General features: G+C 39.4%; 2 protein-coding genes across 4 annotated transcripts in view; both read left to right on the top strand.

Moving 5' to 3' along the window:
- Positions 1–12,040, top strand: part of NISCH (nischarin) — a 32,161-nt gene extending 20,121 nt beyond the window's left edge. For 2 of the 3 annotated variants that reach the window (XM_067303192.1, XM_067303191.1), the window contains 8 exons: positions 2,590–2,711; positions 3,638–3,693; positions 4,193–5,509; positions 5,985–6,159; positions 7,357–7,510; positions 8,110–8,238; positions 9,225–9,386; positions 10,635–12,040. In XM_067303192.1, coding sequence (XP_067159293.1) covers positions 2,590–2,711; positions 3,638–3,693; positions 4,193–5,509; positions 5,985–6,159; positions 7,357–7,510; positions 8,110–8,238; positions 9,225–9,386; positions 10,635–11,263 — 2,744 coding nt within the window. In that variant the 3' untranslated portion in view covers positions 11,264–12,040. Of the gene's footprint in view, positions 1–2,589; positions 2,712–3,637; positions 3,694–4,192; positions 5,510–5,984; positions 6,160–7,356; positions 7,511–8,093; positions 8,239–9,224; positions 9,387–10,634 lie in introns of those variants that run through there. The other variant, XM_067303193.1, reaches the window with a different exon arrangement.
- Positions 12,041–20,728: 8,688 nt separating this feature from the next.
- The window catches only part of STAB1 (stabilin 1), a 67,732-nt gene continuing 63,020 nt past the window's right edge, over positions 20,729–25,440 (top strand). The window contains exon 1 of the mRNA XM_067303190.1: positions 20,729–20,824. Coding sequence (XP_067159291.1) covers positions 20,744–20,824 — 81 coding nt within the window. The 5' untranslated portion in view covers positions 20,729–20,743. The remainder of the gene's footprint in view (positions 20,825–25,440) is intronic.

Here is a 25,440-nt window from a genome sequence, read left to right as displayed (position 1 = left end):
TGTGTGTGAATCAGCAATCCTGACCTGTTGTTCACCAGTGGTAGTTAACTGTGGAGAAAGTTTGGGTACAGGACTCCTTTTACTGCGTTATCCTGCAGAAATCACCAGCAGAGGACTATATATCTTTTCCCAGTTTACATATGTATCCTAGCTCCTTAATGGAAAACCTTGAAGTATAAACATGTTTTAAAACTGCTTCTTGCAATTTCTTGCTATCTGTTATTGGTCGGCAAATCATATGATGAAATAGCATCTGTCCCATTATTGCTTTTTGCCAAGAATTACATTTCCATCAATAAATCTGAAAGAAGTTAGGAATAGTACGCGAGTAGAGGAAGGACAAGTTATGGGATCAGTGATCAGTCTGAGCTTGTGTTTTGGCATGTCTGTTGTGCAGTAGCTCCTGCTAGCTTTACCTGAAAATTATTTTTACTGCATGTTTCAAAAAAGAAAGCCTGTTGCATTAGGAACTTAGAGAAAGCTTTTGAGCTTTTGCAGAAGCCTTTAAAATTACATACAACTTACAGGAGTATTGATTTGTGGCTGAGAAGAGAACATAAAATTTTTTGACTTTTGCCTGGTTAGAAACTTTAAAGTGTAATTGGACATGAACAGTGGGAGAAGACTTCTTGCTTATTTAAAAGAGCAGCAAGTATATACTCAATAATTTGGGGTGAAGCAGTTTACTCTTTCCAGTAAATTGTTGAATTTGCTGGATGAGGGAGAGAAACAGCTTGGTTGTTGAAAAAACCCAATCCATTGCTGTGATTTCTGCCAGGTCAGTAGAGGTTTCTAAGTTCAATCTATAACAATGAAATTGTTCTGAGAGCAGTTGATTTAAGGACAAACAACTTAGAACAGATACTGATACAGTTGCTATTTATGTACTTCATTTACACTTGTAATGCTTTTAGATATCCTCTGTCACCTGCAGATAAAAAGCTGCCAGTTTTTCCAAAATATGTGCAAGAAATATTTAGTTTCTTTTGGATAACTTGAAATCAATACTTGCTTTAAAGTATAAAGCATTTAAGTTACAGCACTGAGGCAGTTTGCATATGTGACAATCTACAGTTTTTTATAGGGCTAGCTGTAAAAATGTATGGTAGCAATAGCTGTGACTATTTAAAAAAATATTAGTGAGTAGTCCTTTTATATTACAATAAATTTTTTGGAGCAAATGTGTCTTGAAAGAAAAAAGAATCAGCTCTTTCTTTCTGAAGTACTTGGGAGTTTTGTAGAAATTTGCTACAAGATTAGAGTAAGATTTGAGATGTTTATACATTAGTCTCCTTCCCTAAAGTTCCTTTGGTAAAATCTTAGGGAAGGCTACTATAAATGGTAGAAAAATGCAAGAGGAGTAGGGCAGGCTACTTTGCAGCTTTAATGGTAGAAATTGATTATTTGCTGTATATTTAGCTATTAAGGGTTGCTTTCAAACTACAGATTGTGAGAAATCTATTTAGAAATTTTGAAATATGCTAGGCAATGAGTTTCACTGTTAGACCTTAAACCATGAATAATGGAATTAATTTCCTGATGTGCTATTTCTATGAATTGTTTTCTCTGCAGTTTTTATAGACACCATCTGTTTCCGGTACATATTATTCAAATTAAATGTCACTGAAAAATGGCTTATGGAAAAAGATTAAATATTTATATAGGAAACAGAAAACCAAAAATAATGCTGTCGTGTTCTGTTTTTCCTGTCAATTTGAGTTTCCTTCTTGCTAACGCAGTATTTTGTTCAAGTAATAAATACCTTTTGCTTTTCCTCTGGCTATGAGAAGATTTGATGTAATCCGATAAACTTTACCATCAGTCCAGGAAGGTGCTGCATGCAGGAGTGTTTATGCTCATGACAGAGTCATATATCCACACTATAATTCTGTTGTTTTTGTTTGTGCATTTATATACTTAAACTGATGGACCCAGTGGTGGTATTGAAAGTGGATTTGCTGGGTTGCGTTAGTGCAACACTGCAAATGTCAAACAAGCAAAAAATGTCGGATGTCCCTTAGAGCATTGCCTCGTATGCACTCAGGAAAATGTTTCCTGATCATTCATCTTTGAGCACATCAAAAAGGTTCTGAGTAAGGTGAGTTAATTGTCTTAGAAGTGACATTTGGGGGACCAGAAGTTCTCAGTGTGGTTGAGTTCCTAAAGGATTTACACAGGTGTTACACGAAGCCTACAGAAATTTGAGAGAATGCTACAGAGTTGCCAAAGAGTGCTTTGCTGCTGGTTTTGCTAGCCTGGGCAATGTTTTGTTAAAACTAGCTCAGAAGTCATATGAAAAATTCTTATGCCAGATACTGGGATTGAAGATGATTGTTAGCTTGAAAAAGGAATTTTAGATGTTAGTGTAACTTTCAGTGCAATTAACGATACTTCTGTAATTAGGTTAAAATTCCATCTGTACCTGTTTTTGTTTCATCCTGGCTGTTATGTGAAGGCATCCTCTACCCTTAATGATTTATAGTCAGATTTTGATTAGATAATTTTAATTCAGCTTGTTTGGCACATACTGTTAAACACCTGTTTTGGTTTTGTTTTAGTGTTTCTAAGAGCTGTTTGTATTTGTTCTAGAAATAATTCATAGAGAAACAGTCCTAGCCAGTAGTTCTTTGCAGTCCAGTGGTTCGACTCCTACAGACCATACAGTTCCCCAGAGATGCTTCGAAATGTCAGACTCCAGATGTAAAAATCAGGTAAATACAGTTCTTATGTTTACTTTATGGTATTTTTAAAAGTTTCCTGCAAGTTTAGTTCTGATATTAAACTTCTGTTGTCAAAATAATCCATAGCAAAGTTATTTTGATTTTTAGAGCTATTATAGTGGAAAACGGAGGTAGCCTCAAATTGTGTGAAGGTTAGTCCACCTTTTAAATTAAGCAAATAATTCCAGTTTACAGAGTTGTAGAGAACTGGTGTCAGTGTTTGTATTATGACTTTAAAGTCAAGTACTTGTGACATGTTGATCCAGTATTGGTATCACATTGCCATTTAGTATCCACTTAGTTACTCTGAGTGTAGGACTTAAGTGTTGTAACAACATCGCTTTGTGGAAGAAGCTTCTCCCTATCAATAGATGACAACTCTGATTTGTCTCCTTCAAACTCCTGCTGCTTGATAGTTTCTAAGTTATTTCATTGGTTATAAGCATCGGAAGCACTCTTCATTAATACCATGGCTTAGGGGAAAGAGCCAGCAGGAGCTCTGGGTTCTCTTCCTTTGCCACCAGTGTAGTTGGTCTTCAAGAAGTTCCTTTACCTTTTTACCTCACTTTACACAACCTTGGTAGAATTTTATAGTCTGCAGAAAGAATGTATATGGGTCATAGGTTGGATCTGTGCCCAAATCAGCAGCAGAGTCTGTCCTTGCCTGCCTTAATTGAATGCCCAACCTAAGTAAACAGGTGAAGCATTTTAGGATCCTCAAACTGGATTTTCAAATTAGATCCTCTGAGTAAGGAAGGCTATTCAACTGCCTATGAGTACAACAGTCAGGACTTTGCAGTGAGTAGGCTAGCTTTAAAATGCTGGAGCCAATGTTAATTTGTTTTTTTATGTATGCTGAAGAGTGTCAGCAGCCATAAGTAGTTCATGGCTTCCTGATCTTTTCTCCTTCTTCTTAGGCACCTGCCTCTCTATTGGACTCATCCAAAGAATATGGAAGAGGTCATCATACGTGGTAAGCTAGGTATCTACGCTCTGGTTTAAATCCCCACTAGCTTTTCAGTAATAACTCTGGACACTGCATTTTTAAAATCCAGCCTTTAAGGCAAAACACATTCTCTTTCATTGTATGCTGCATCTGTTTTTTTTGGACTGAAAGCAATTTCATGGTGCAAAGTGTTTTTACACTTTGAACCATGGGATGCTTTTGGTAGTTTCAAAAACAGCAGTAGCTGTATTGCAAAGTGCTTTAACTCAGAGGTATGCTTCTTAGGGATGGGAAATGGAAGATGAGTAAACATTTTAGTTCTTCATGCTTTCTATAGAATTACACGTTACCAGCCTTTTAAAGCATTGGCTGTGTGCAGTACAAAGACGTTCTACAAATTACACTGACTTAACTGAGTTAACGAGATTGTCTCCAAGCTTTGAGAAGCAGCAGCATGAATCATAGGTTGTTATGACTATTTTTAAATTCAAGCTGGTACTTACTGTGGCTTTTATCTCTTTTGAAGTTTGGATCATTCAGAGGAAGAACACTGTGCAGTGCCTGACCCCTGTAATACCGTCATCTTGCCTTTTAATTGTATGTCATACACTGCCACAAACCAGGATTTTATCCAGCACCTTTCTGCCTTGATAGTGCAGACTGTGCAGAGGTCACCCCCCTCCTTTACAGAGAATAAAGGAAACCCTCTGGGTGATTCCAGAACCACAGAAAAAGAAGATGGATATTTTGAAATGGGACTTCATGAAGGAGATCAGACTTTCAAGTTCAGCATTGCTTCAGATACTCAGTCATCTGACAACACAGCAGCAGAGAGTGTTGATGTAGTCAAAATCCTCTGGAGTTTTTCTATTCACGTTCATAAAGGACTCAGGCAGTTTGCTTCCTGTTTGGTTTTGACTGATAGTATGATAGCTGTGTTTGAGATTCCTCATCAGGAATTGAGAGGAAACTGCCAGCATATCCCTTCTGCCTTGAAGTTAACACTGTGTTTTCCATACACTGATCTGACGGAATTTGGCTTTCTTATGCCAGAAATCTGTTTAACACTCAAGCTGAAAAACAGTGACAACTGCTTGTTTGTTCTTTCAGATTCCCAGAATCTTCAAGACTTTTACTCCTGTTTACACACGTGTTGCTCTCAACACTGCACATCAGTGTTACCGAGCTCCACATTGTACTGTGGAAAAGCAAACCTCCAAGAGTTTGTCTGTCAGCTTATGGAATTGAATTGCATATCATCAGAGGATGTTGAGATAAAAGGTTGTTTCCCAACGTATCTTGTTTACGGGAATAAAACTAATGTTCAGAAGGCCTTGTGTCAACCAGAGTCAGCTGACAATAACAAAGCATGGTCCAAAAATACTTTGTGTTCTGCACTTTATTCAGCAATGTATAAATCTTCTGATCAGGGTCCCTGTGTGTTTCATCCCTGTTGGATATTTCTAACACCCCAGCGTTTGTACGTAGTTAAGGTAGATTTCAGTGTACTGCCAGGCAAATGGGTAGGTGCAGAAGACTTGAGAAGTATATTCAAGCTGAGTAGGATTCCACTAGCATCAGTTGTGTTGCATCCGACTCATGGTTCCATCCAGCAGAAAGGTTCATTTTTGGATGGGCATGTGCTGGAGTTGCTTGTTGGATACAGATTTGTTACAGCAGTATTTGTTCTACCTCATGAGAAATTCCGCTTCCTAAGAATCTACAGTCTGTTAAGAACACTCCTGCAGGATGTTAAGACTATTGTTATTTTCAAAGCTTCAAACAAATCGGATTCTGTAAGAAATCACTTCTTGGAGTCCAACAGACACAGTCAGTCAGCAAGGTAATGATGATTCTTGTAACAGATTGGTTGCACAGTGCTAAAGTTAATGTGGCCTAACCACTGTGTTAGCATTTGTCATTGTAGCTCTTTTTGGATTTGATGATTAGGCCTATAATATTGGTCAAGTTCTTTCTTTCTGTTAGTATATAGTATGCATGAATGGCTACCCCAAACTGTATCTGTCTACTTTTTTGTTTATTTTTGTTTTGTTTTGTGGTTACAACTTAAAACATATTTTCTCATGGATGGATACTTTTCCACTTCCTTGCAGGGTGAGGTCATGACAGATTGACAGATTTTCTCTTGATGCTCAAGAGAAATCATTTAGAGTAAACAAGTCCATGGATATTAAGAATAAAAGTTGCCTGTTCCTAACTGTTGAATGAAATGTAAAGTACAAATTTTTGTAGGGGAAGGGCTATATGTTTCCTTAAATGTTGATGTTGCTTTTTTCTGGATCTGTTCTGTCTCCTAGCTTTTGCAAGCCTCATCTGACACTGTCATCTTTATATCCATCTGAATTTCTTATGCAGAAGATTACAGAAGATAACCAGATTCCAGTTCACATTCATGTTTCTGTGTCTCTGCAGTATGTTGCTGGGCTGAAAGGAAATGCCCTAATTGAGTTTTTCCATAACAACATTGCAGAGGTATTGTGTCTAGTCCAGGTGTATAAAAAGATGTGACCTTTCGGTACTAGATAAGAATAGTTTTTAAAAAAAAGCCCTTGATCAAACTTAAAAACAGGAGTTAGGTTATGCCAAATTTGGAGGCTTTTTGATCAAAATCTTGTTTGTGCTACTGACTCCACTTTGGGTCCCCAACTGCAGTGACTGGGATCCTGCTGGGCTTACTTTGCCCTCAGGATGCTTGATGTAAAACAAGAGAGTACATTAGTATATGCCTTGAAAATATGACTTCAAGAATGTTCCTCACATTTTTTTAAAATAGCAAAAGTAAAGAAAATTACTTGAATGGAATTATTTTTTAATGTTACCTGACTAAATTAACAAGTAATGTGCTGACTTCATTGTATAATGTGTGTGCATAAATACAATACAATGTGTATGTGGCTGTAGGGGCTGTGGAAACCTAAGCAGATAAATCCAGTTTCTGAATACCAGATTTACAGGCTGTGTGTGGAAAGTTTTAAAAGTACTACTCTTACCTTAAATTCATGATGTGACTTTTTAAATGAAAGATCACTGTGTTCAGAAACATGACTTTTTTTTATTCCTTCCCCTCATTTCCAAATTTTTTAAAGTAAGCACTATTTATAAGTTGTGCTGCTCTTTTAACACCTGGAGGAGCTGATAAAGAAAGCAAGTGACTCATTTGAGAATTCACAGTAAGCTCGTCAAGCTAGAAGTTTGGAGAATGCCCAGCTGTAACAGCAGCTCTAATTGTTACCTGTGTTTCCATCCTCTCTCATGAGGCTCTTTGAATCCAGCCCCTCAGTAGCATCTGAAGGCTTAATAGGCTTGTTGAGGTTTGGGAAGCACTGCTGATATTTGGAAGTTGACAAAATTTTGTTTTCAGTGTTTATGCTGGAAAGACTTTGTGCACTAAATATTTTTCTAATTTCTTGTTATTTTCCGGAAACAAGGAATAATTAGTCCACAACAGAAAAATATTTTCTCTTATGTATACAAGACATTTTCTGTAGACAACTATTATAGCTGTGTTTAGTGGCTTTGGGGGCAAGCTTTCACTCTTCAATAATAGCATTTTCACATGCTTCAGATTTAGAAATTGTTTTTGTAGTAATCTAAAACTGCCTCTAACCTGATGAAACTGTCTGAAAGATCAAAATGTCCAAGTGATTTATGAAATGATTTATATCTTAGGTGGAAAACGAAGAACTGAGGCATCTCATGTGGTCTTCGGTTTTGTTTTACAAAACACCTGATGTGGAAGTGATGGCTTGTGTGCTTCTCTCAACAAAAGCTATTTACTTTCTGTTAGATGATTCTCTCATTCGTGCTCATGAGCACCAGTCAGGTAAGACAGTTATTAATTTCAGGCTTCTAATAAGGTAACAAACTTAGTCTGTGTCTGTGTGTTTGTCTTAAGTTTAAGTACCAGTCTTGCCTGGTACTCTTTTTCTGGGCCTCCTAATTGAGGAAAAGAGTGGCACAGTCTGCCCTATGCAAAGTACTCTTACGGGGGTTTTAATCTTTAAAAAACAGGTTTGGGGTCTTAAGTCATGGCTGCTTCTCGTACAGACCCTTCCATGTGCCATATTGTCCATGCTTTTCTCAGATGCCATTTAATACTCCCTAGCCTCACCTCAGCAGCTAAAAAAAAAGCCAAAATAGTAAGTGCAAGTCATGGTGTGCATTTGGTTTGTGTGACTGGTTCATGAATGCATCTGCTGTTTTAAATCTGTGTGATGCAGCTACTTCTTCCAGAAACAGTATTGGCAAGGAGATTTGGTCATATTTGGTACTTGACAGCTTATTGAGAAATTCCCGATTTCTTCCTTTGAGTGTGATATAGTTTTAAGATCTGAATATAAAAACTATGCTCATGGGGAAAAAAAAAATCATTTTTTTCTTTTTTTTCCTGCAACCTTTTCCTATAGTATTTTTTTTCAACAGATTTTTGGACTCAAGAAAACTCAGATTGCGAAAATAACTCTTTCCACCTCTCTTGCTGCTTTGTGCTAAAACTTAATGATCTGCAGTCAGTAAATGTTGGCCTGTTTGACCAATACTTCAGAATTACTGGTGAGTAAGTTTAAAGCTCTAAATTTTCCTAGTTTCGTATTGTCTCTTTAGTCTTGTCTTAGATGGATTCATCTTTATTTCATTATTGATATGGAAGAGTGTGTTATCTTGCTGCTTCTTTTTCTTAAAAGGAGTTAATATAATGCTGATGGCGCTGTATAAATGAGTAGGCTGATAATGTCTTGCAAGACCTTGCACTTGAGATAACTAGGAGGCTTGATGTCAATGTATTAATTGGTCCCTCAAGTGCTTTTAAAAATTCTTGTGTCTTAGCAAAAGAGATCAAAAAGAAAGTCTTAAAGACTTTCCTGTTGTACTGAGGTTTTGGTTTGCAATGAAGAGTATGATCAAGGAACTGTCTGTACTGCAAAATGTGTAGTTGACAGTTGACTTTTTAGATGGAAAATGAGGCTTTAAAGTTTGCAAAAAGAAAGGATGCCAACTTTAGATTTAATTTAAATAATGTGGGAGTTTAAAGTTTCAGGACTGGTGCTTTGCCCCAGAGTCTCACTATTTGTGATTCATATGTTCCTGTGTTCTAAAAAGGCTTTCTCTTATTGTACTGTGAGCTCTTGAGGGGGAAAAAATTGCCTTAGTGGAGATAATTTAAGGTGACCTTATGTACCGTAAGTACGCAAAGAAAAACTGAGGCTGTATTTCTGTAATATTAATTGTAACGGTAATAAGATAATGAGGATGAATCTGTACAGCAGCAGTCAAACTGCAATAAATGCAATAAATGTGCATTGTATTTTAAATCAAGAGAAATTGCATGCTTTATTTTTCAGTGGGGTTGTAAGGATTGTCTTATTCTTTTCCAAGGATTGGAAAGTTATCCAAATAATGATGCATCTGAAATTGCATATTTTGGGGAGACATAATCCTTGCAAAAAATATTTTTTTGCCAACAGTTCTGTATTGGTGAAAAAATTATAATAAAGCTATGTTCAGGTATGTGAATGTTTTATATTCTGTCTTCTCTTCAGGACACTCTGCAGATCATATAGTCACCTGCTTGACAAGAGATAGTTACAACACTCATGCCTTTATACAGCAGCTCATGGCGGTTTTGTCATTGCTGGCACGCACACCTTCACCTGAACCAGTAGATAAAGACTTCTACTCTGAGTTTGGGAATAAAAACACAGGTAAAAGGTCTCTTCTATAAGGCTTAAGTTGTTCAGGCTATATATTTAGAGCATCATCTAAGGTGTAGTGATTAAAAACTCTTTTAAAGGATACGTTGGCATCAATTGTTTCCTATTTGTCCCTGATAATTTAACTGAACTCCCTTACCTTACTTGCCTTCTTACACATGCCCTATGGTTAAATATCAAACAGCCTTGCCATGAAGTTAAAGCAATTGCTTATTCTGGAGTCCAGCAGAAACTGCATTCTTTGCGCTGTGTTTTGGGATGTGTGCTAGTGTAGCTTCCACTACTCCTCTCTATAGCTTAGGCTGAAACTTGCAAGTCTCTCATTAAAGAACAGTGAATTTAACAAAGTCCAAAGGTTATGTTGTACCTCATTTGGTCAAATAAAGGAATCCTGATGTTCTGTGAGAATGCAGAGAAGTGAAAACCGGACCTTTTTAAGGTGTGGTAGGTTCAGTTCAAATGTCAGGTGAAGCTACTTTGGCTTAGAATTCTGAAGCCAGCTGATGGTGCAAAATAAAATGGCATTTTCCTGATGGATGTTTATTCCTGTCACTGTTTTAAGAAGAAGCTGTGTAAGCTCAAAAACTGCAAGGACTGAAGGGAGGACTAGTGTCTTTTATTAGACCAATTGATTTATAAGAAAAAGCAGGTAAGCTTTCAGGCACAAGATTCCTGCAGGCTTTGCTACATTGTTTTTAGCCACTTAGCAGGGAGTAAAGTAGGCCACAATGTAGCTTCACTTCCTGCTATTCTAGAACTTAGTATGTGCTCATCCATAAAAAAGCAATTCATCTTGATCTTTTTTTTTCTTTTGTATTTTCCCCCCCTCTTCCTGTCTGCTTAAAAGAAGCAGGGATTTTGTTTGTGTTCAGTGATCTGATCATGCTTTCAGTCAGTTCAGAACAGGGCAGTGGGAAGGGGGAGACAGGAAACAAGCTGGTAGGAAGGCAGATAGTCTCTGACATGAGAATCCAGCTGTATTTCCTCCTACCTCTTCTGCATCTAACTCACTCTGAGTTATGTGGTTAGAAATTAGCAGAAAAGTGTTGGTGATGCAAGAGAGACTCCAGCAGAGATTTGCAATCCAAATAAAATTATTCCAGTATTGTATACAATTAAAACTGTATAAATGGATTTAAAACTTGAGTTATTCCAGCTACAACTAACTGTCAAAGGTTATGTTGCTTATTCTCATGCATGAAGAAAATATTGTATAGTAACATATATTTATCCTTGCAGGAAAAATGGAGAATTATGAACTGATTCACTCTAGCAGAGTAAAATTTATTTATCCCAATGAAGAGGAAATTGGGGACCTCGCTTTTCTAGTGGCAGAGAAGATGGATGGTTTGACTAATCTTCAGTCCCTCAATATCCTTTTGTATGTGCTGGCATTTCAAGTACATCATGTAGAAGGATCTGCCCAAAACTGTAGTTTGCTTCAGCCTAAAACACTAATATTAACCAGCTCTGATTTGTTTCTCTTCGATGAAGATTATATCAGTTACCCACTACCTGAATTTGCTAAGGAACCACCAAAGAAAGATAAGTATCAGCTTGCAGATGGCAGACGAATCCGGGATTTAGATAGAGTACTTATGGGTTATCAGACATATCCACAGGCCCTCACATTTGTGTTTGATGATGTTCAAAACCAGGATCTGATGCAGAATTTAACACTGGATCACTTTGGAGAGAGTGATAGTGCCCCAAAGGGACATGCTAAACAAGAAGGCAACAGGAATAGAGAGATCCAATGGTATGTCTTTATCCCAAGTGCGGAAAGCCGAGAGAAGTTAATTTCTTTGCTTGCAAGACAGTGGGAGATACTCTGTGGTAGGGAACTGCCTTTGGAACTCACTGGGTAATTATTGCACAGCTTACGTGATTGCAGCATCTATTGTAAGGTAAAGCACAGCGTTTAAGTAGGTAGAGCCTGTCACGTTCTGTTATTTTAGTAAGGAGCTGAACTGGACTCCCTTGTTCCCTAGTGCAGTGAACATTTAATAGTACATAGAATTATTCTGAAGTATTAACCGGGGATTGAACTTTTTGTAAAGTCTATTTTTTATGCGCCAGTATATAGTGAAAAAATTCATGAGACATCCTGGGAAACTGTATGGAAAAATTAAGGAGTCAACACTAGATATGCTGTCATCTAGGGCTGTTAAAGTTTCCGCTGTTTTTTCTGTATATATCACTCTTACTGTTCTATACAAATTCTAATGTGTAAATAATGGTAAATGCTTGTGTATGTTCAAGTGCAATGTTATTTGTACAAGATGTATTTTGGGTATGCTGCTAATGCTTATTATTTAATGACCTTACAAACAGTTTTACTATTTTTTCTTTCTGAGGCCAAATGTAATTATTTGCTGCCAATCATGAACTTTGCAGTAAAATTAGAGCTACATGCAGAAACCACATTTTCATCTGAAATCACAGTTTCATATCATTCTTTTTCCTTAGTCTAGGAAAAAGAAAAATTGCCTGTTAAAAGTCCACTTGATACTCTCTTGAAAATGAAAAGTACACAACATGGACAGGCGAGCATTTTGTCAGCAAATAATGAATTTGTATCTCTGAGCACCAAGTCTTTCTTCTGCCTACTTTGTCAATACAAATAAAGTGTAATTTGACAGTTTTCTCCTGGTCTTGTCTTTATTCAGGTTTATCTTGTGTTTGCAAGGTACCATATGGCACTTCAGAGGCACATATTTTGTTCCTAGAGTGTACTGTGAAGTATGAAATATGCAGCAAGACGAAAGAAGAAAATAGTTTATTCTACTATAGCAAGTATATACTGCGCCATAAATAGAGTTAAGTCATCAAATCTGTGGATCTGCTGCTTCTAAACACAATTTAAGGAGGATGTACTTCAAGTCCTTTTGCTGCTCCATCAGATATTAGGGATTTGCTTTCCAAGCTGTCCATTGTCTGTAGTTTGAATGTTACTTAGCCTAATGAATTTTACCCTCCCATGATAGTAAAGTACTTGCTCATTGAGTATGAAGAAGATAAATACTGAGACTTCAAACAAGACTGTTCTATGACCACTCAAAAGCAGGAAGGACAGTTCTGATATACATGTGACAGCTGATGCTGCTTAAAACTGTGTTTAAAAATGTGTTAAAAAAAATGGTTGGAAGACCTCAGGAGGTCATCTGGTCCAACTTCAAGCAGGTTGCCTCATCCAAACAAGTTTTGAGTATCTCCAAAGGTGTCATGTCCACAGTGGCACTGGGAGGTTGGTGGTTCCATGAAGCATATCCATGCTGATGGGAATTTTGGCAGTGCTCTGGGGGCTCCCAGCCCAGGAATATTGCAGTCCAGGGCAGGGATGACAAAGGCACAGGCAGCCAAAGTCAAATTGGCATTGCAGGTTGCAGTAGAGTTCCCTAGGCAACCAAAGAGGTGAAGAGTTTGTGAGTGCTGCTCCGTTTACGGAGCATTATCAGAGGAGGCCCCTGTCAAACTTGGACTGAACTGGCCAATTAAGTTATGTACTGTGGACTCTTTGGGAAAACTAATTTTTTTTATCTAGCTTAAAGGAGGTCTTCTATTCACTGAAATCTCCTTAATGTTTCTGTTCTTTAACGCTTTAATGCCATTAGATAGAAAAAAACATAGCTTCTAAAATAAAAGACTTAGGGATAAAATAATATTAAAAGCTTAGGACATCATTAATTCTTTTTGAGGTAATTCTGTTAGCTTATTTGATGCAATCCTATTAGGCAGCATGTAAGAGGAGCCTGTGGCAACTCAAGTAGTCTTATTTGTAAGACTTTGAGAAAATTTACTAGCTTAATGGATTATTTAGAATGTAGCTTATGGTTTAAGTGAATGCAGTGTAAATCTCTATTGACTCCTTTGATGCTGCTTAGGATTTGAGCTAGTATGACTGAGATCTCTGCCTTTCATACTTGGGCTTATATTATTGTTTCTGGTAAAGTCAACCCTGCATCCATCTTATGTGTAAAGTCTGTCCTGGGGATGCCTTGTGCTTGAGATAGACCTGAGTTATGTTTTTAAGCTTCCTTTATAAAACCCAACTGTTTAGATATATTGTAAAATACTACTGCATATGGGTTAGAATAACCAAGCATAATCTACTGATGCTTATACAATTTGGGCAATCAAGTTATCTTTTTAGGTTGTATCACAGCTGGAACACAGCTGTTTTTAAACATTAAATTCTTTAAGTCCACAGCTGTTCAAAACTTTAAATCTGTCCCTTTGAATCAGATTATTCATCAAGAAAACAGGTACAATTCCCCCTTGAGATCTTGGTAAACACTAATCACATTTTAAGATGAACAAAATGTTCAGTAATTTATTAGGTATCGCAGTATTTCTTGATTCTTCCATTACATATGTCATCTACAGTGCTACATGAATTGTTTATTTTCAGGGCATTTTTCAATAATCTTTTATACTCTGCTAGATGAAGCATGGGCTATGCAAAGTAGATGTAAACTGTCTTTTCTAACATCTTGGCCAGCTCTTAGCTCACCTTGGCTCAAGTTTATTGTTGTTTAAGGAAAAAAAAAAAAGTCTCTTCTGTCACTGTAATTCTGCTGTTGGATCCCTGACTTTTTGCCCATGTTAAAACCTGATGAAGTTATGGCACTTTGTGGGTGGAAATTTCTGCCTCTTTTAGTGCAATATTAAGCTCAAAAATGTCGATTTTCCTCACTTATCCCTTAGCACTAGCCTGCTGTCCTTCTTTTCTAACATCATCTCCACTGTAGAAACAATCTCCTTTTGTTCCTAACTGTAAGAATTTAAGTGACACTGTTTATTTTTTCCTTAAAAATGTGCAGTCCTTCACCTTGAACTTCGTAATTTGGTTCGTTGTTTCATTCCATAAAGGTTTCTTGGAGCTTTCCAGAAACAGCTGGCACAAAGTTCTGCAAAATGAAGTTGCTTTGTAAGCTATTGTGGTCACATAAAGCAGTCTTGATTTCCTTCTGTCTTTTTGCAACTGGCACAGTGTAATGCAGTTTTGCATGCTTATTTCTCATTCTTTAGTAATCTTTTGTATTCAAATCTATTACAGCTTCAAACCTTGTTTAACATTAACAGTATCCAAGTTACTAAGGTTAGAGAAGACAAAAACATAGGCAAGTGGGGGCACCTTATTCAGGAAAGTATCTTCTGAGCCATTTTAAACGTACATGGGCTGGCTTTCTGGTTGATGAAGATGCGTGGAGCCCTAGAAAGATCCATGCAATGATGTTCAGTGTCATGTGCTGAGGATTTGGCAAAAGGTTTTAAAACTTCCCTTTTATTACGATTGAAAAATTGTAAATGAATCTCATTAGGAAGGAATGTAAATGAGCTGTTGACCTGAGCTAAAACATGTTTTCTTTGCGAGAAGAAGCTATAATGTCCATCTGTACCATGTCCTTTCCATGCTGTTTTTACAGCACTTTGTGATCTACCTGGTTGTAGATGTACTGAATAGTGATGCATTTACATCAGTCCCTCTTTGACTTGTTTTCCTGTTCTTGTCAGCTTAAAAATGAATTTCTGTTAAAAAAAAAAAAAAAGAAAAACAGAAAAATTATATTTCTTTTTTGCTTGAACATGGCTGATCGACAAGCCTGCTTCTGTGGTATTAATCTTCAAACATACCAAATCTTAGGTGGAGAAGCACCAACAAGAGGAAAAGTATGAAGTTGTCGTTTAGAGTAGGCAGACTACAAATTTCTGTTTCCACTGACCACCTGAGAATGAAGGGGCATTTAGTAAAACTCAAAGGCAGTGGAGGAACTGAAATTGAAGAAGTGGGGATATGAAACTCATTAGTCCAAGAAGGTGCTGAGGAAAGAATGTGGCAACACTGAAAAAAAGCCCAAATGATTAAATAGATGTATAAATAGCAATAATACCCAGAATTAGTAAGTGAGGTGCTAAGGACTCATGCTTCACAATTTAAGGCATCTGACAGTGTGACTTCCACTATCTCGAATGCTGTTGAAAATAGTGGGAATGCCAAGTATCATCTTAGTGATGTTGTTTTCCATCAAGTGCTTGAAGTGACCAGTGGTGAATTATGACCTGCCATCTCAGGAGAAAACAGTCAATGAGGAGGAGTTAATAGTTAAACGTATGGGTCTAGGATCAACTGGAATTTGGAGAAGTCCTTAAGGATTTGTTCTCTTGAAAACAATTTACTGAACTTGCTTTGATTTTGATGGGATAAGATGCTTAATGGCTTTAAAACATTGTCAATAATTACTTAAATGCTCTTTGGGATCTTTAAGGCAAGCAGCAGAGAGGAGCAAGCTTGGCTTTTGGAAATTTGAGGGATGAAATTGATGCTGTAATACTACCATCCTCCTGTTAACCAGTGCAAATTGCTATTGTAACATACTGATCTCAACCTGGAGATTAGCATGTTTATTCAGTTTAGAGGTGCTGTTTGTCTGATATTGTGATGAATCAAAAAACTGAATCCTTAGCCAATGCTTTAGCTTTAATTCAGTGGCATCCTTGGAAAACTGCTATGGCTTTAGTGAAACATGTTATAGACCCTTTCTATCTCCTCTAGTTATTTAACAGCGCATGAAAGATAAGCAGCGCCACCATGGGAAAATACACTGCTTCCCTGGTAATGCTGATGTGAGCAGGTGATGTGTTTGAATAGTTCTGCCTGTTTCTTCAAACAAGTTTAACTGAGTTGAACATCTAATTCCCATTAAATATCTGGGAATTTAATGCCCAACTCCCCAGGAGAATCCCAAGATACTCCTTAATAGATTGGAAAGATGGCAAAGTGAAACTGGGGTTATGGGAATATGCCACTGGCTTTCCCTGCAAGAGCATGCATAAAGGAATTAGGAGCAAGTGGCGGTAAGTAGGCTGGGATTTACGGCGTTTGCTGATACTTGTACTGCTGCCCTTCTAGGCTTTGAACTAACAGGGCGTGAGCAGCCTTGATAATTTCTTCCTGAATCACATTGTACTCGGGCTCTACCTGTCTACTTGGAATTAGACTATTGCCACTGTGAATGTATGATAGAGAAACAGAGAGAAAGAAGTCTCCTACTAGGTGTGTGACCTTTCCATTTTTGCTTTCATCAGCAAACTTTAACATTACTGTTCCTTCCAACTTGTCAAGCAAAGAAAGCAAAAAATCAGGATTGTGTCCTAGCCTCTGCACCAACAGCCTCAGAGCTTTGTTCATTGAGTAGGGTACAGCTAGCCCTGCTTTTACAAGCTCTTGTGGCTTGGTCTGTTTAGTCTCTTAATAGTACCTTTCTAGACTTGCAGCCTTCTAACACTTATGATTCAGAGCAAAGAGACTTTATGCTTTTCCCCAGCTCTCTCAGAAGAGTGGAATAAGAGTATCTGTTTGTTGATGTAGACAAATGGTCAGTCCCCACCGACACTATGCGGTATGATAGACTGGATGGTAAATCATTTGTCTTGGCTCTGTAAATAAAGTAAAGATTGCTTAAACAAAAGATTTCAATAGCAGGAAATTGCCCAAGCTAACCAGGGCTGCACACACTTCACAGAAAAGGACTCGTGACCCATCATTTTAGAATGTGGCTTGTGACACAGGCATGGGAGGATGGGAGGGTCCATAACTATATACTTTGCCTTTACCCAGGCTTTTTTTTTTCCTATGGAACAGGTTCAGCAGTTTTTGCCAGCAGAGTTCGACTCTAAATGTTTATGTGTTCATGGAAGAAATGTCAGCTTTTAGTAGACAAGCTGCCTGAGATGACCCATCGATGTATAAAACAGAGCGAGTGGGGAAAAAATCCCAAGCTGGCTGGCTGAGGTGCTGATCGTCGCTGATGCCTCCTTGCACCAATGGGACTTGAAGGCTGTCACGTATTTATGCGCTTTTATATTGCACCCATCATGCCAGTGTCTGAGCACTGCTGCTTGCCAACAATCTGTTGATGATTTGGGAGACACAGACCAGGAGGTAAATGGTTAGTAGTTTGTAGAAGTTGTCTGTGTCAGGGCCAGAAGTTGAAGACCGCTTCTGAGACCCAGGTCTGTGACTTCTACTGGTAGACCAGCCTTCTTGTGCAGAGAGCTTTCTAAAACAAACAAAAGCCTGTGTGTTAAACTTGCAGATAAACACAATTACAGACACAGTTCCTACTGTACTTTTTAAAATTGTAATTGTACAATCCTGTTTCAAACAAGTGTTGAGTAGGACATGAATTAGGCCCTGCTATCCCATCTACTCAGGGCCATTCTTTGCATGCTGCGTCATCAGATGCCTACAAGTTTTGCTTACAAATTTTCCTTTTGATGAAGTTGTTTTTCTCGGTCAGTCTCTCTCACATGTGCCTTTCATTTCTAGTGATACAGCAAATCCCATGGCTTCATTCTTAGTGCAGTCCTGGGTGTTTCCCCTTTACATTTTGGACAATCAACTATAGAGCTTTCTGACAGATCTCAGGGTATCTTACACATTAATTCTTTTTAACACCTATTATTTTTCTGAGTTACATGTTTTTGATGTTGCAAAAGAGGATCTCTGCTTGCTAGCTTTGCTTGGTTGACTTTGTGGGACTGAAATGCTTTGTGCAGATGCCTGTGCGTTTAATTCCTCTAGCTGCTCTCCTATAGAAATTACTGAGAGAATAGTCTTTTTGTTTATTCACAGTTATGAATGGTGTTGGACAAAACAGTGATCCAATACATTTTGTCTCTGAGGCATAAGCTCTTGATTGATGTGTTGCCTGTGAGAAAATCCATCCATCTGCCTAGGAGTAGTCTGTCTGTCAGAAGAGAATGGGAACAGGGTAAGTGCAGCAGTAATGCATATTTCTTCCACCCTGCTCTGCTGCCCTTCCTGTTTCCTTGCAGTTGTTGCCGTTTTTGGTGACACTGCCAACTGGACTGCAGTCTTTCCACTGTGCCCTGAGCAGGGAGCATTGCTAGTTACTCTTGCCACCTAGTAATTTGGAGACGGATGGTGCTTCACCTTGTTACTAATGCCCAGAATTGCTCCAATCTGAAGCTGATGCTGTTTTTGGTGTTCCGCTTTCAGCAGCAATGACAAGCAAAGTAACTTTTCATGCTCCCAGAGCAGTTTATATGTAGTGGCTGGAACATGCTGCCTATGCCACTTAATCAGGAAAGCAGCATCTGATGACAAAGACAGCCCTTTACTTTCTCAGTTTACTGTAAAATGGCAATACTCAGTGTTTGCAATTTTAGCCTGTATATTGCTGTTGTATTGTTTGCCTTTAACTAAAGTATGGTCAAATAAGGAAGCTAGCTGTGAACCTTTTGATGTTACTGTGAATCTGATTTATGTAATTCAGACAGGAATTTCACAAAACCTTTTCTCTCCCTTCCTTTCCTAGTTTCCTGGCAGTAGGTCAGACACAGTGATGATAAGCAGCAGTGGAAAACCTTGGAATCAGTCTTTGCATGTACTTTTTCCCCTGTAGCATTTTGGGTACTGAGCCCTTTAGAAAAGACAGCCATTACTGTGCCTTTAGAATTTGCTGAGTGCCGAAGATTCATTAAAGGAAACCCAGCTCTTTTCAAGTGCCTCAGGGTAAGCTATTTTCACCTTATAAACCTGTCAGCTAGTGGTGGATGCCCAGTTCTTGCAACTTAACACCTGTAGCATAGCCAGCTCTCAGAAGACCATCAGCAAGTGCTTAGCTTCCTTCTAGGCCTCCTGTTTTAGAGGTATATGCCTAAGGGTAGTGTGGAGCCGAGGAGCAGTCTCATTCTTCCGTTTACCTGGCCAGTCTAGTACCTTGACTGTATGTAAATAAAGCACAGTACAACTTCCGTACTGATGTCTCTCTCTAATAGAGGGTCCCCAGTGTCTATCTGCTGCTTTGCCATCCCACCAGAACTGGTCTGAGTAGTGTTGCCTCTGCCTCATTTCATAGATCTGCGGGGTGTGAAAAGGTTTCTGGAGCTTTGCAAGCCCCCCAGCCTTGGCCTCCGGAGTGGCTGCCTGTCGGACAGGCAACCGTCCCGGGGCTGCCGTTACAGCGCAGGCCTTTAACAGGACAAGTGGGCTGAATTGTCCGATTGAGTTGTGGGCTGGTACTTCTCACATTGGCCGCAGTGGATGGATGTGTGCCTTACCTGCTTCCTGTTCGTGCAGGATATATAACAGTGCCTGCCGTTCATCATGCTGCCTCTCTCTGTAGGATGGAGGAAGAGATGAAGAACAAGTAACAGCACTGGTAAGTATAACAGTTCTTGCATATGATATACTTAATATATTAGCATGAATATCTTTGTGTGTATGCACGTATGGGGGGAGCAAAAAAATAATTAATACTCTCATTTATGTGATCGCAAGAGTAGCTTTCTAGCCTGGTTTTATTTATGCATCTTCATGTACTAATAATGACTCAGAAAGGCACCTCATTGCCCAGTGGGGCATTTGCTACCAACAGAAGCAATCCTTAGACTGCTCCATACAGCAAGTCCTCTTGGCAGCACAAGGGGGAAAAGTCCCTGTAAAAACTGTTTGTAATAAATTCATAGTTGTTTGCAATGTTCAAAAGGAGAAATTCAGTTGCAAACCATACCTCAGGCTAGCATGTCGCCTTTTAGTGACATTTTGAGGCTTTTGTACTCTAAGTGCTATGAAAATACTCCTTGGATTCATGGAACTGTCAGCAAGGTGTTTGGAAAATGATCCATTTTGCTACTGCTGCTATAGCATCTACAAAATGCAATGCTGTTCTAACTGAGAAACCCAAGTATTTTAAATAAATGTCAAACCCTACCCAAAGAGCTGGACTGAATGAAAGGACGTGCTTACATTATTGCTCTGAAGTACAGGACATGTCACTCACATTGCTTTGCTCCTGCGTACACTGGGATAGGCAATGGTTGGGTGTACCTTTTGTCTGAGACATTTTGAACACATTCACGTCAGCGGTGAAATGAAATCAACTTACCCTTCATGAGTTCATGGTATTTAAGTTTGCCCATTGGATTTGCCTTCAGTTAAGCATACAGTTAACCTCTTTTCATTCCAATTAGTTGAAAACTAAGGATTTCCTTCCTTCTGTTTTGAACTGATATGTAAGAGGAAATCCGTAGATGTTCCTGTTTTGAGTAAACCTTTTACTAAGGGGTTCTACTTGTGTGTTTAAAAAAAGAATAGAAAGAAAGAAAAAGGTGGGATTGATTCAGACTTAACACTAGAAGTAGCAGAACCACTTATGAAGGCTTTGCAGCTAAAGAGCACAGTGTGAAAATGTTCTCTCCCTGTTTACTTTTAAGCTCTGCTTTGTCTTGGATCTGATTCTTAGTAGGCGGTCTTATCCTACAGAAATTGCAGCCTCTATCGCCACCCCTTTCATGAAAAGGGTCCTGCCTGAGAAACTATGAAAATGCATCCTCCTGGGTTGCTGTTTTTCTTCATAGCAGCATGTTTCACTCCCACAGCTGAGTGCCAGAGTCAGAAGGTAAGTCTGTGAGTCTTTGTTTCGCAGTTTAATGTTCACAGAACAGTTGTTTGTGTTTGGATGGTTGCATGTTGCAGAATACTTCTCCCAAAATCTCTGTTTTTCATTTCTGTTTAGTTAGGTGTGGAATAACATCTGTAATTAAACTTTAGGACTGTAATGTACCTTTTCTGCTCGTGAGTGTGTATGTGTGTGGTCTAAACAAAAGAGCTGAAATTAAGGTTGCTTGAATTTTAGATCCAAATTAAATGTGCAAAATCCTTTGCACTGAATGCAACGGTAGGAATATGAAAGGACTGGTTATCTTTGTCTTCTGCTATCTTGAGTATGTTTGATGGGAGCTTGGCATCTGGCAGGACAGGCCCTAAGTGTCCCACGAGAATTTTATAAAAAAACTTCAAAAATCTCATCCAAATTGTTTCTGTGCAACAGGGTAAATACATTTGTTTCAAATACATTTCCCAGCAGTTCCCCAGTGAGGAGTATGGAATACCTTCCATGGGTTGATTTTGTTTCAACTTCTGTAACTCAGTTCTTGTGTTTAGCAGCAGCATCTAAAAGAATGTATGATGCTTTTGTAGATCTATGGTCTAGGCTCCTTGGTGAGATGTCCTACTTTCAGTAGACTGGAATGCATGCTAATTCATATTATATTGTCTGCTGCCATTGCCCTTGTTGTTTCCTGCTGTTGGAGGAATGAACTGGCCTACAAAGTCAGAAACTGTGCGAGGCATTTGGAAACCTTATTCCCTAGAGCTATCTAGGCTATGGAAGGGTTTTCTTTTCTTGACAACCCTTGAGACGGGCCTTGAGGGGAGAAGGCAGTCCTTTGCTAAGGAAGATGCCACTGAGTCTGAAAGACTTAATTTAGAAAAAGACAGAGCACTGAAAAGCTACTTGAGTGTCAGAATTAAGGTGGATGCTTTTGATACAGACCCTTCCTTTAAAGGGTCACAAATGTCTATAAGCATGCCAATAAGGTCAGTAAGAACCTCATGAATACCTTTGGGCTTGTAGGATAATTGAAGTGACATGAGCACAAATAGGATTTGAAGAAGTGTCTCTACTGGTATTTTTTATTTGTCTGGAAGCAGACAGGGGTTCCAATATGCTAATGCTTTCAGAGGCATGGTCTCATATCTTCAGCTGGTTTAAGGAGAATTTTGGTCTTTTGATTTGGAGACACTGTGTTTCTGTAATCACTGAGGGGTCTAGCTTGGCATTGAAACAGTTAAAACATCAGGTAATGAGTACCCACTCAGAGAGACAGGAAATGTTTTGAATTGCCTCTGGAGCAGTTTATTTAGTCCATAAGAATAACCCTGTTTTAGAGTTGTTTCCCAAAAAGGCTCTTTTGGGGGAAAGAAAAGAAACATTTAAAAGAATATAATGGGAGGTCAGGAAGAAGCAAGGGTCTAATGAAGTCTTCCCTAATATTTTAGGATGGCCATTGGATTTGATTGCGCTAGAACTACTGTGATTCCATGAGAGGCCTTCATTGGCTTGCAGGAGCTTTGCAGGGCGTATTGAGAGAGAAAAGAGATATTTTGAGCTATATTTGCTGGAGATATTTCCTCCAGGCTCTGATTCTATGGCTCAAAAATGGCAGCATATCTGTTAGCCTGATTTGTTTTTTCTATACCTCTTTGTACCATCTGGGCTGGGGCAGATGCCGCAGATGTGAGAACCATAAGAGTTTTTCTGCTGGGAAGAGGCCAGGCCCAGGCTGTGCTAGAGGAGGGGTGGGAGGCAGGTGGGGAATGAGGAGAGTGCTCTGTGCATCCCTGTGCCTCCACTACTCCGTGCAGTTGGGATGCGAGATAGGGAATACCCCAGTGCAACAGTGGATCTTGTAGCTAGTTGATTACCAAAACCACTGTGATGGAGTCAAGATGAACTTGGTCTCATGTGATCTCTGAGCTAGATTGTTCATCCTTATGCTGAAAAGTTGCCTCTTTGGACAAGTTCAAAGGCTTCTGTATCCAGGAGCTACCAGTCTGTTCAACTAAACGGTTACTGAGAACTTCTTGAGGGGTTACATGACTGTAATGACTCAAGCATGTGCCTGCAGCTCTGTTTTGTAAAGGGTGAAGGCACTGGAAACTTGGTGATTCATTAGATAATGACTGTTTCCAGAACTGGCTCCCAGGATTGTTGGAGCCGAACACTGACGTCCAAATGTGTTTTTCTTTCTTCCTTTAAGTGTTGCCTTGCAGAAGGATTTATATTATGGTTTAAGAGGAAAAGATAAAAGCAGAAAATGAGGGGAATGACATTAGCCCTTAAAAAAATTCCCAGCTTATAGTCCTGAGATAGAATAAGAGCAGCATGGACACTTGTAAAGTAGGGAACATCCTTGCATGAGTGGGGGCAGGGGGAAGGAAACGTGAGGGCATCCAGAAGCTCAGATATGTCTGAACTGAAGTGCAGAAGGCAGTGGCCACTCATGCACACAGATGTAAGGTAGTGAGTGGGTGCAGGGAGAAAGCACAGCCTAGCCCTGGCAAGACAAACCTCAGTGTGGGCCCTGCTGGCTGCAGCTACATCTCTTCTGCTTCAAAATCCTCTGATTTTGGAGCTGTTACAGAGCTTCCTTTTCCTTGCTTTGTACCTAGAGTGTGATACAATACAGTCCAGGCTTACAACATGATCTAATCAGAATAGTGCCTCTTTTCACACGCTTTCCTGTGGCCACCATGCAGGGTGCACCTCATACACCATGCAAACCTCTGGACCTCACTGACTTTCAGCCCGCCGGGCAATTTTGGTACATCAGAGAGGCAGACATTGCCTCTTGCTACCTCCTCTCCCGTGCCTTCAAACTTGGAAATAACAGTCACAGATGAGCCCAAGAGAGCAGTGTATCACTGTTTTTAAAGTGATGCTGTGTCCTAGGAGCCGTCTCTGACTTAAACTGCTATCTAACTTTAATCCTCTCCAAATCTTGAGTATCCAAAGCATAGCATTTAAGTCTCTTGATTCCCTCTCCTTCTGCTTTTCTAGGAAGCAAAACTTTCCAGAAGGTGACTGTTTCATCAGTTCTGTCACTCTGATGAGAAGGGACATACTTCTTCTTTTTTTTTTTTTTATCTTCCACATAGCTGTTTTCTTCCCCTTTTCTCCTGCCTATTGCTGCTGACACAAGCATATTTCCTTATAAAAAGGGGAAGGTATTACTGGAAAGCAGCCTAAACCTCATGAAGTATCCTGGGAAGATAGGGTAGGGGGAATTTCACAAAAACTGTCTTGTCTTAGAGGCCTTACTTTTGTGCTGAAGATGAGTTGCAAATAACTAAAGCCAACAGGGAGGAGTGACAGCTCTTCTCCTGCAATGTCCATCTTCATTTAGAAGTGGGGCCACACAGGTGGAGGAAAGAGAAGAAAAATTGCATAAGCTGATGCCTTCATCCACCGAAGTGACACATTTAATGGCCTAACTGTATCTGGCAGCCAGCTCCTGAGGCTTGAAAGTGAGGATGAAATGGAAGATTTGGAGGGTTTTAATTTAGGGGAGTTTTGTGCTCTACTGTTTGTGTGGCCTTTTTCATATAGATTGGGAAGCTCAGGAACCTGGTAAAGGTTTGTGATGTAATTATGACAGTGTTAACACCATTGCTTATGGGTGGGCATCCACCTCTGTATTTCTTTCTCGGGGATCTTCCTATTTCTTTTTCTGAGGCATTGTGTCAGTGAAGGTTAAGGCTGGGATTCAATATGACCAGAGAGTCAAGAGATGTACAGTTCTGTCAGAACTTCATGCTTGGCTTCATCTGGCTTCTTTCAAAATCCCAGCTTCAACCTGGATTCCTAATTTGTGCTCAAATCAGCTGTTTCGACCTGCTTCTTCCCTACCCTAATAATGGCACTGCTGATCTTTTGAGACAGACTACTCCGGAGGTAGCACCTCCTTTATCCATCCATATCGCATCTCTTTTCTGTTTTGCTCCATCTCTTTTCTGTTTTGCTCCATGAAAAGGTGAAATCTCTTCTCACTGCACTTTGTGCCAATGGGATAGAAACACAAGGGACAGCAAAGGTGATCTCTTTCCTGCTGCATAAAATTAGTAATGCTGAGGCTCACAGGACAAGGATGGGTGAAGTTGGTGGATATCAGATTTATTCTGAGCTGTTTATAATGCAGAGAAGAGAGTTCTTGACATAACAGGTTCCTTCGGGATTCTGCCACCAAAGGAAGTGGATGCTACTGTGGGGTAAGGAAAGCCTTCTCCTGACACCAGGAACAGAACAGTTGGAGCTCAGCCAGGAAGGAAAGAGCAGAATGCAAACAGGGATCATAGATGTGGGAGCCAAAGTCCTGAAGTGCAGGGAGACTGAAGGGATCCTGGCTTACAGGCCATAACGCTAGGCCTGTTGGTGGCAGGACCCAGCAGGGACTGTGAGCTTCTCTTATGAAACAGATGCACAAGTGGTAATGAATAGCCCTGTGAGGGGCCACCATAGACACAGGAGATGCTGGGTTCTTTAGGCAGCATTCCCTGCATGGTTGGCTGCAGAAGATGGATCCATAAAGATGGGAAAATACTCCACAACTCCAGGCAGAGGTGACATGGCTGTGAGTCAGGAAACTGTTCCAGGAAGACATCCCTGCAGAGCTG

Source organism: Apteryx mantelli, chromosome 12, assembly GCF_036417845.1.
Source record: "Apteryx mantelli isolate bAptMan1 chromosome 12, bAptMan1.hap1, whole genome shotgun sequence".
In the NCBI taxonomy this organism is placed as follows: Eukaryota; Metazoa; Chordata; class Aves; order Apterygiformes; family Apterygidae; genus Apteryx; species Apteryx mantelli.
This window is presented reverse-complemented; position numbering and strand designations above follow the sequence as displayed.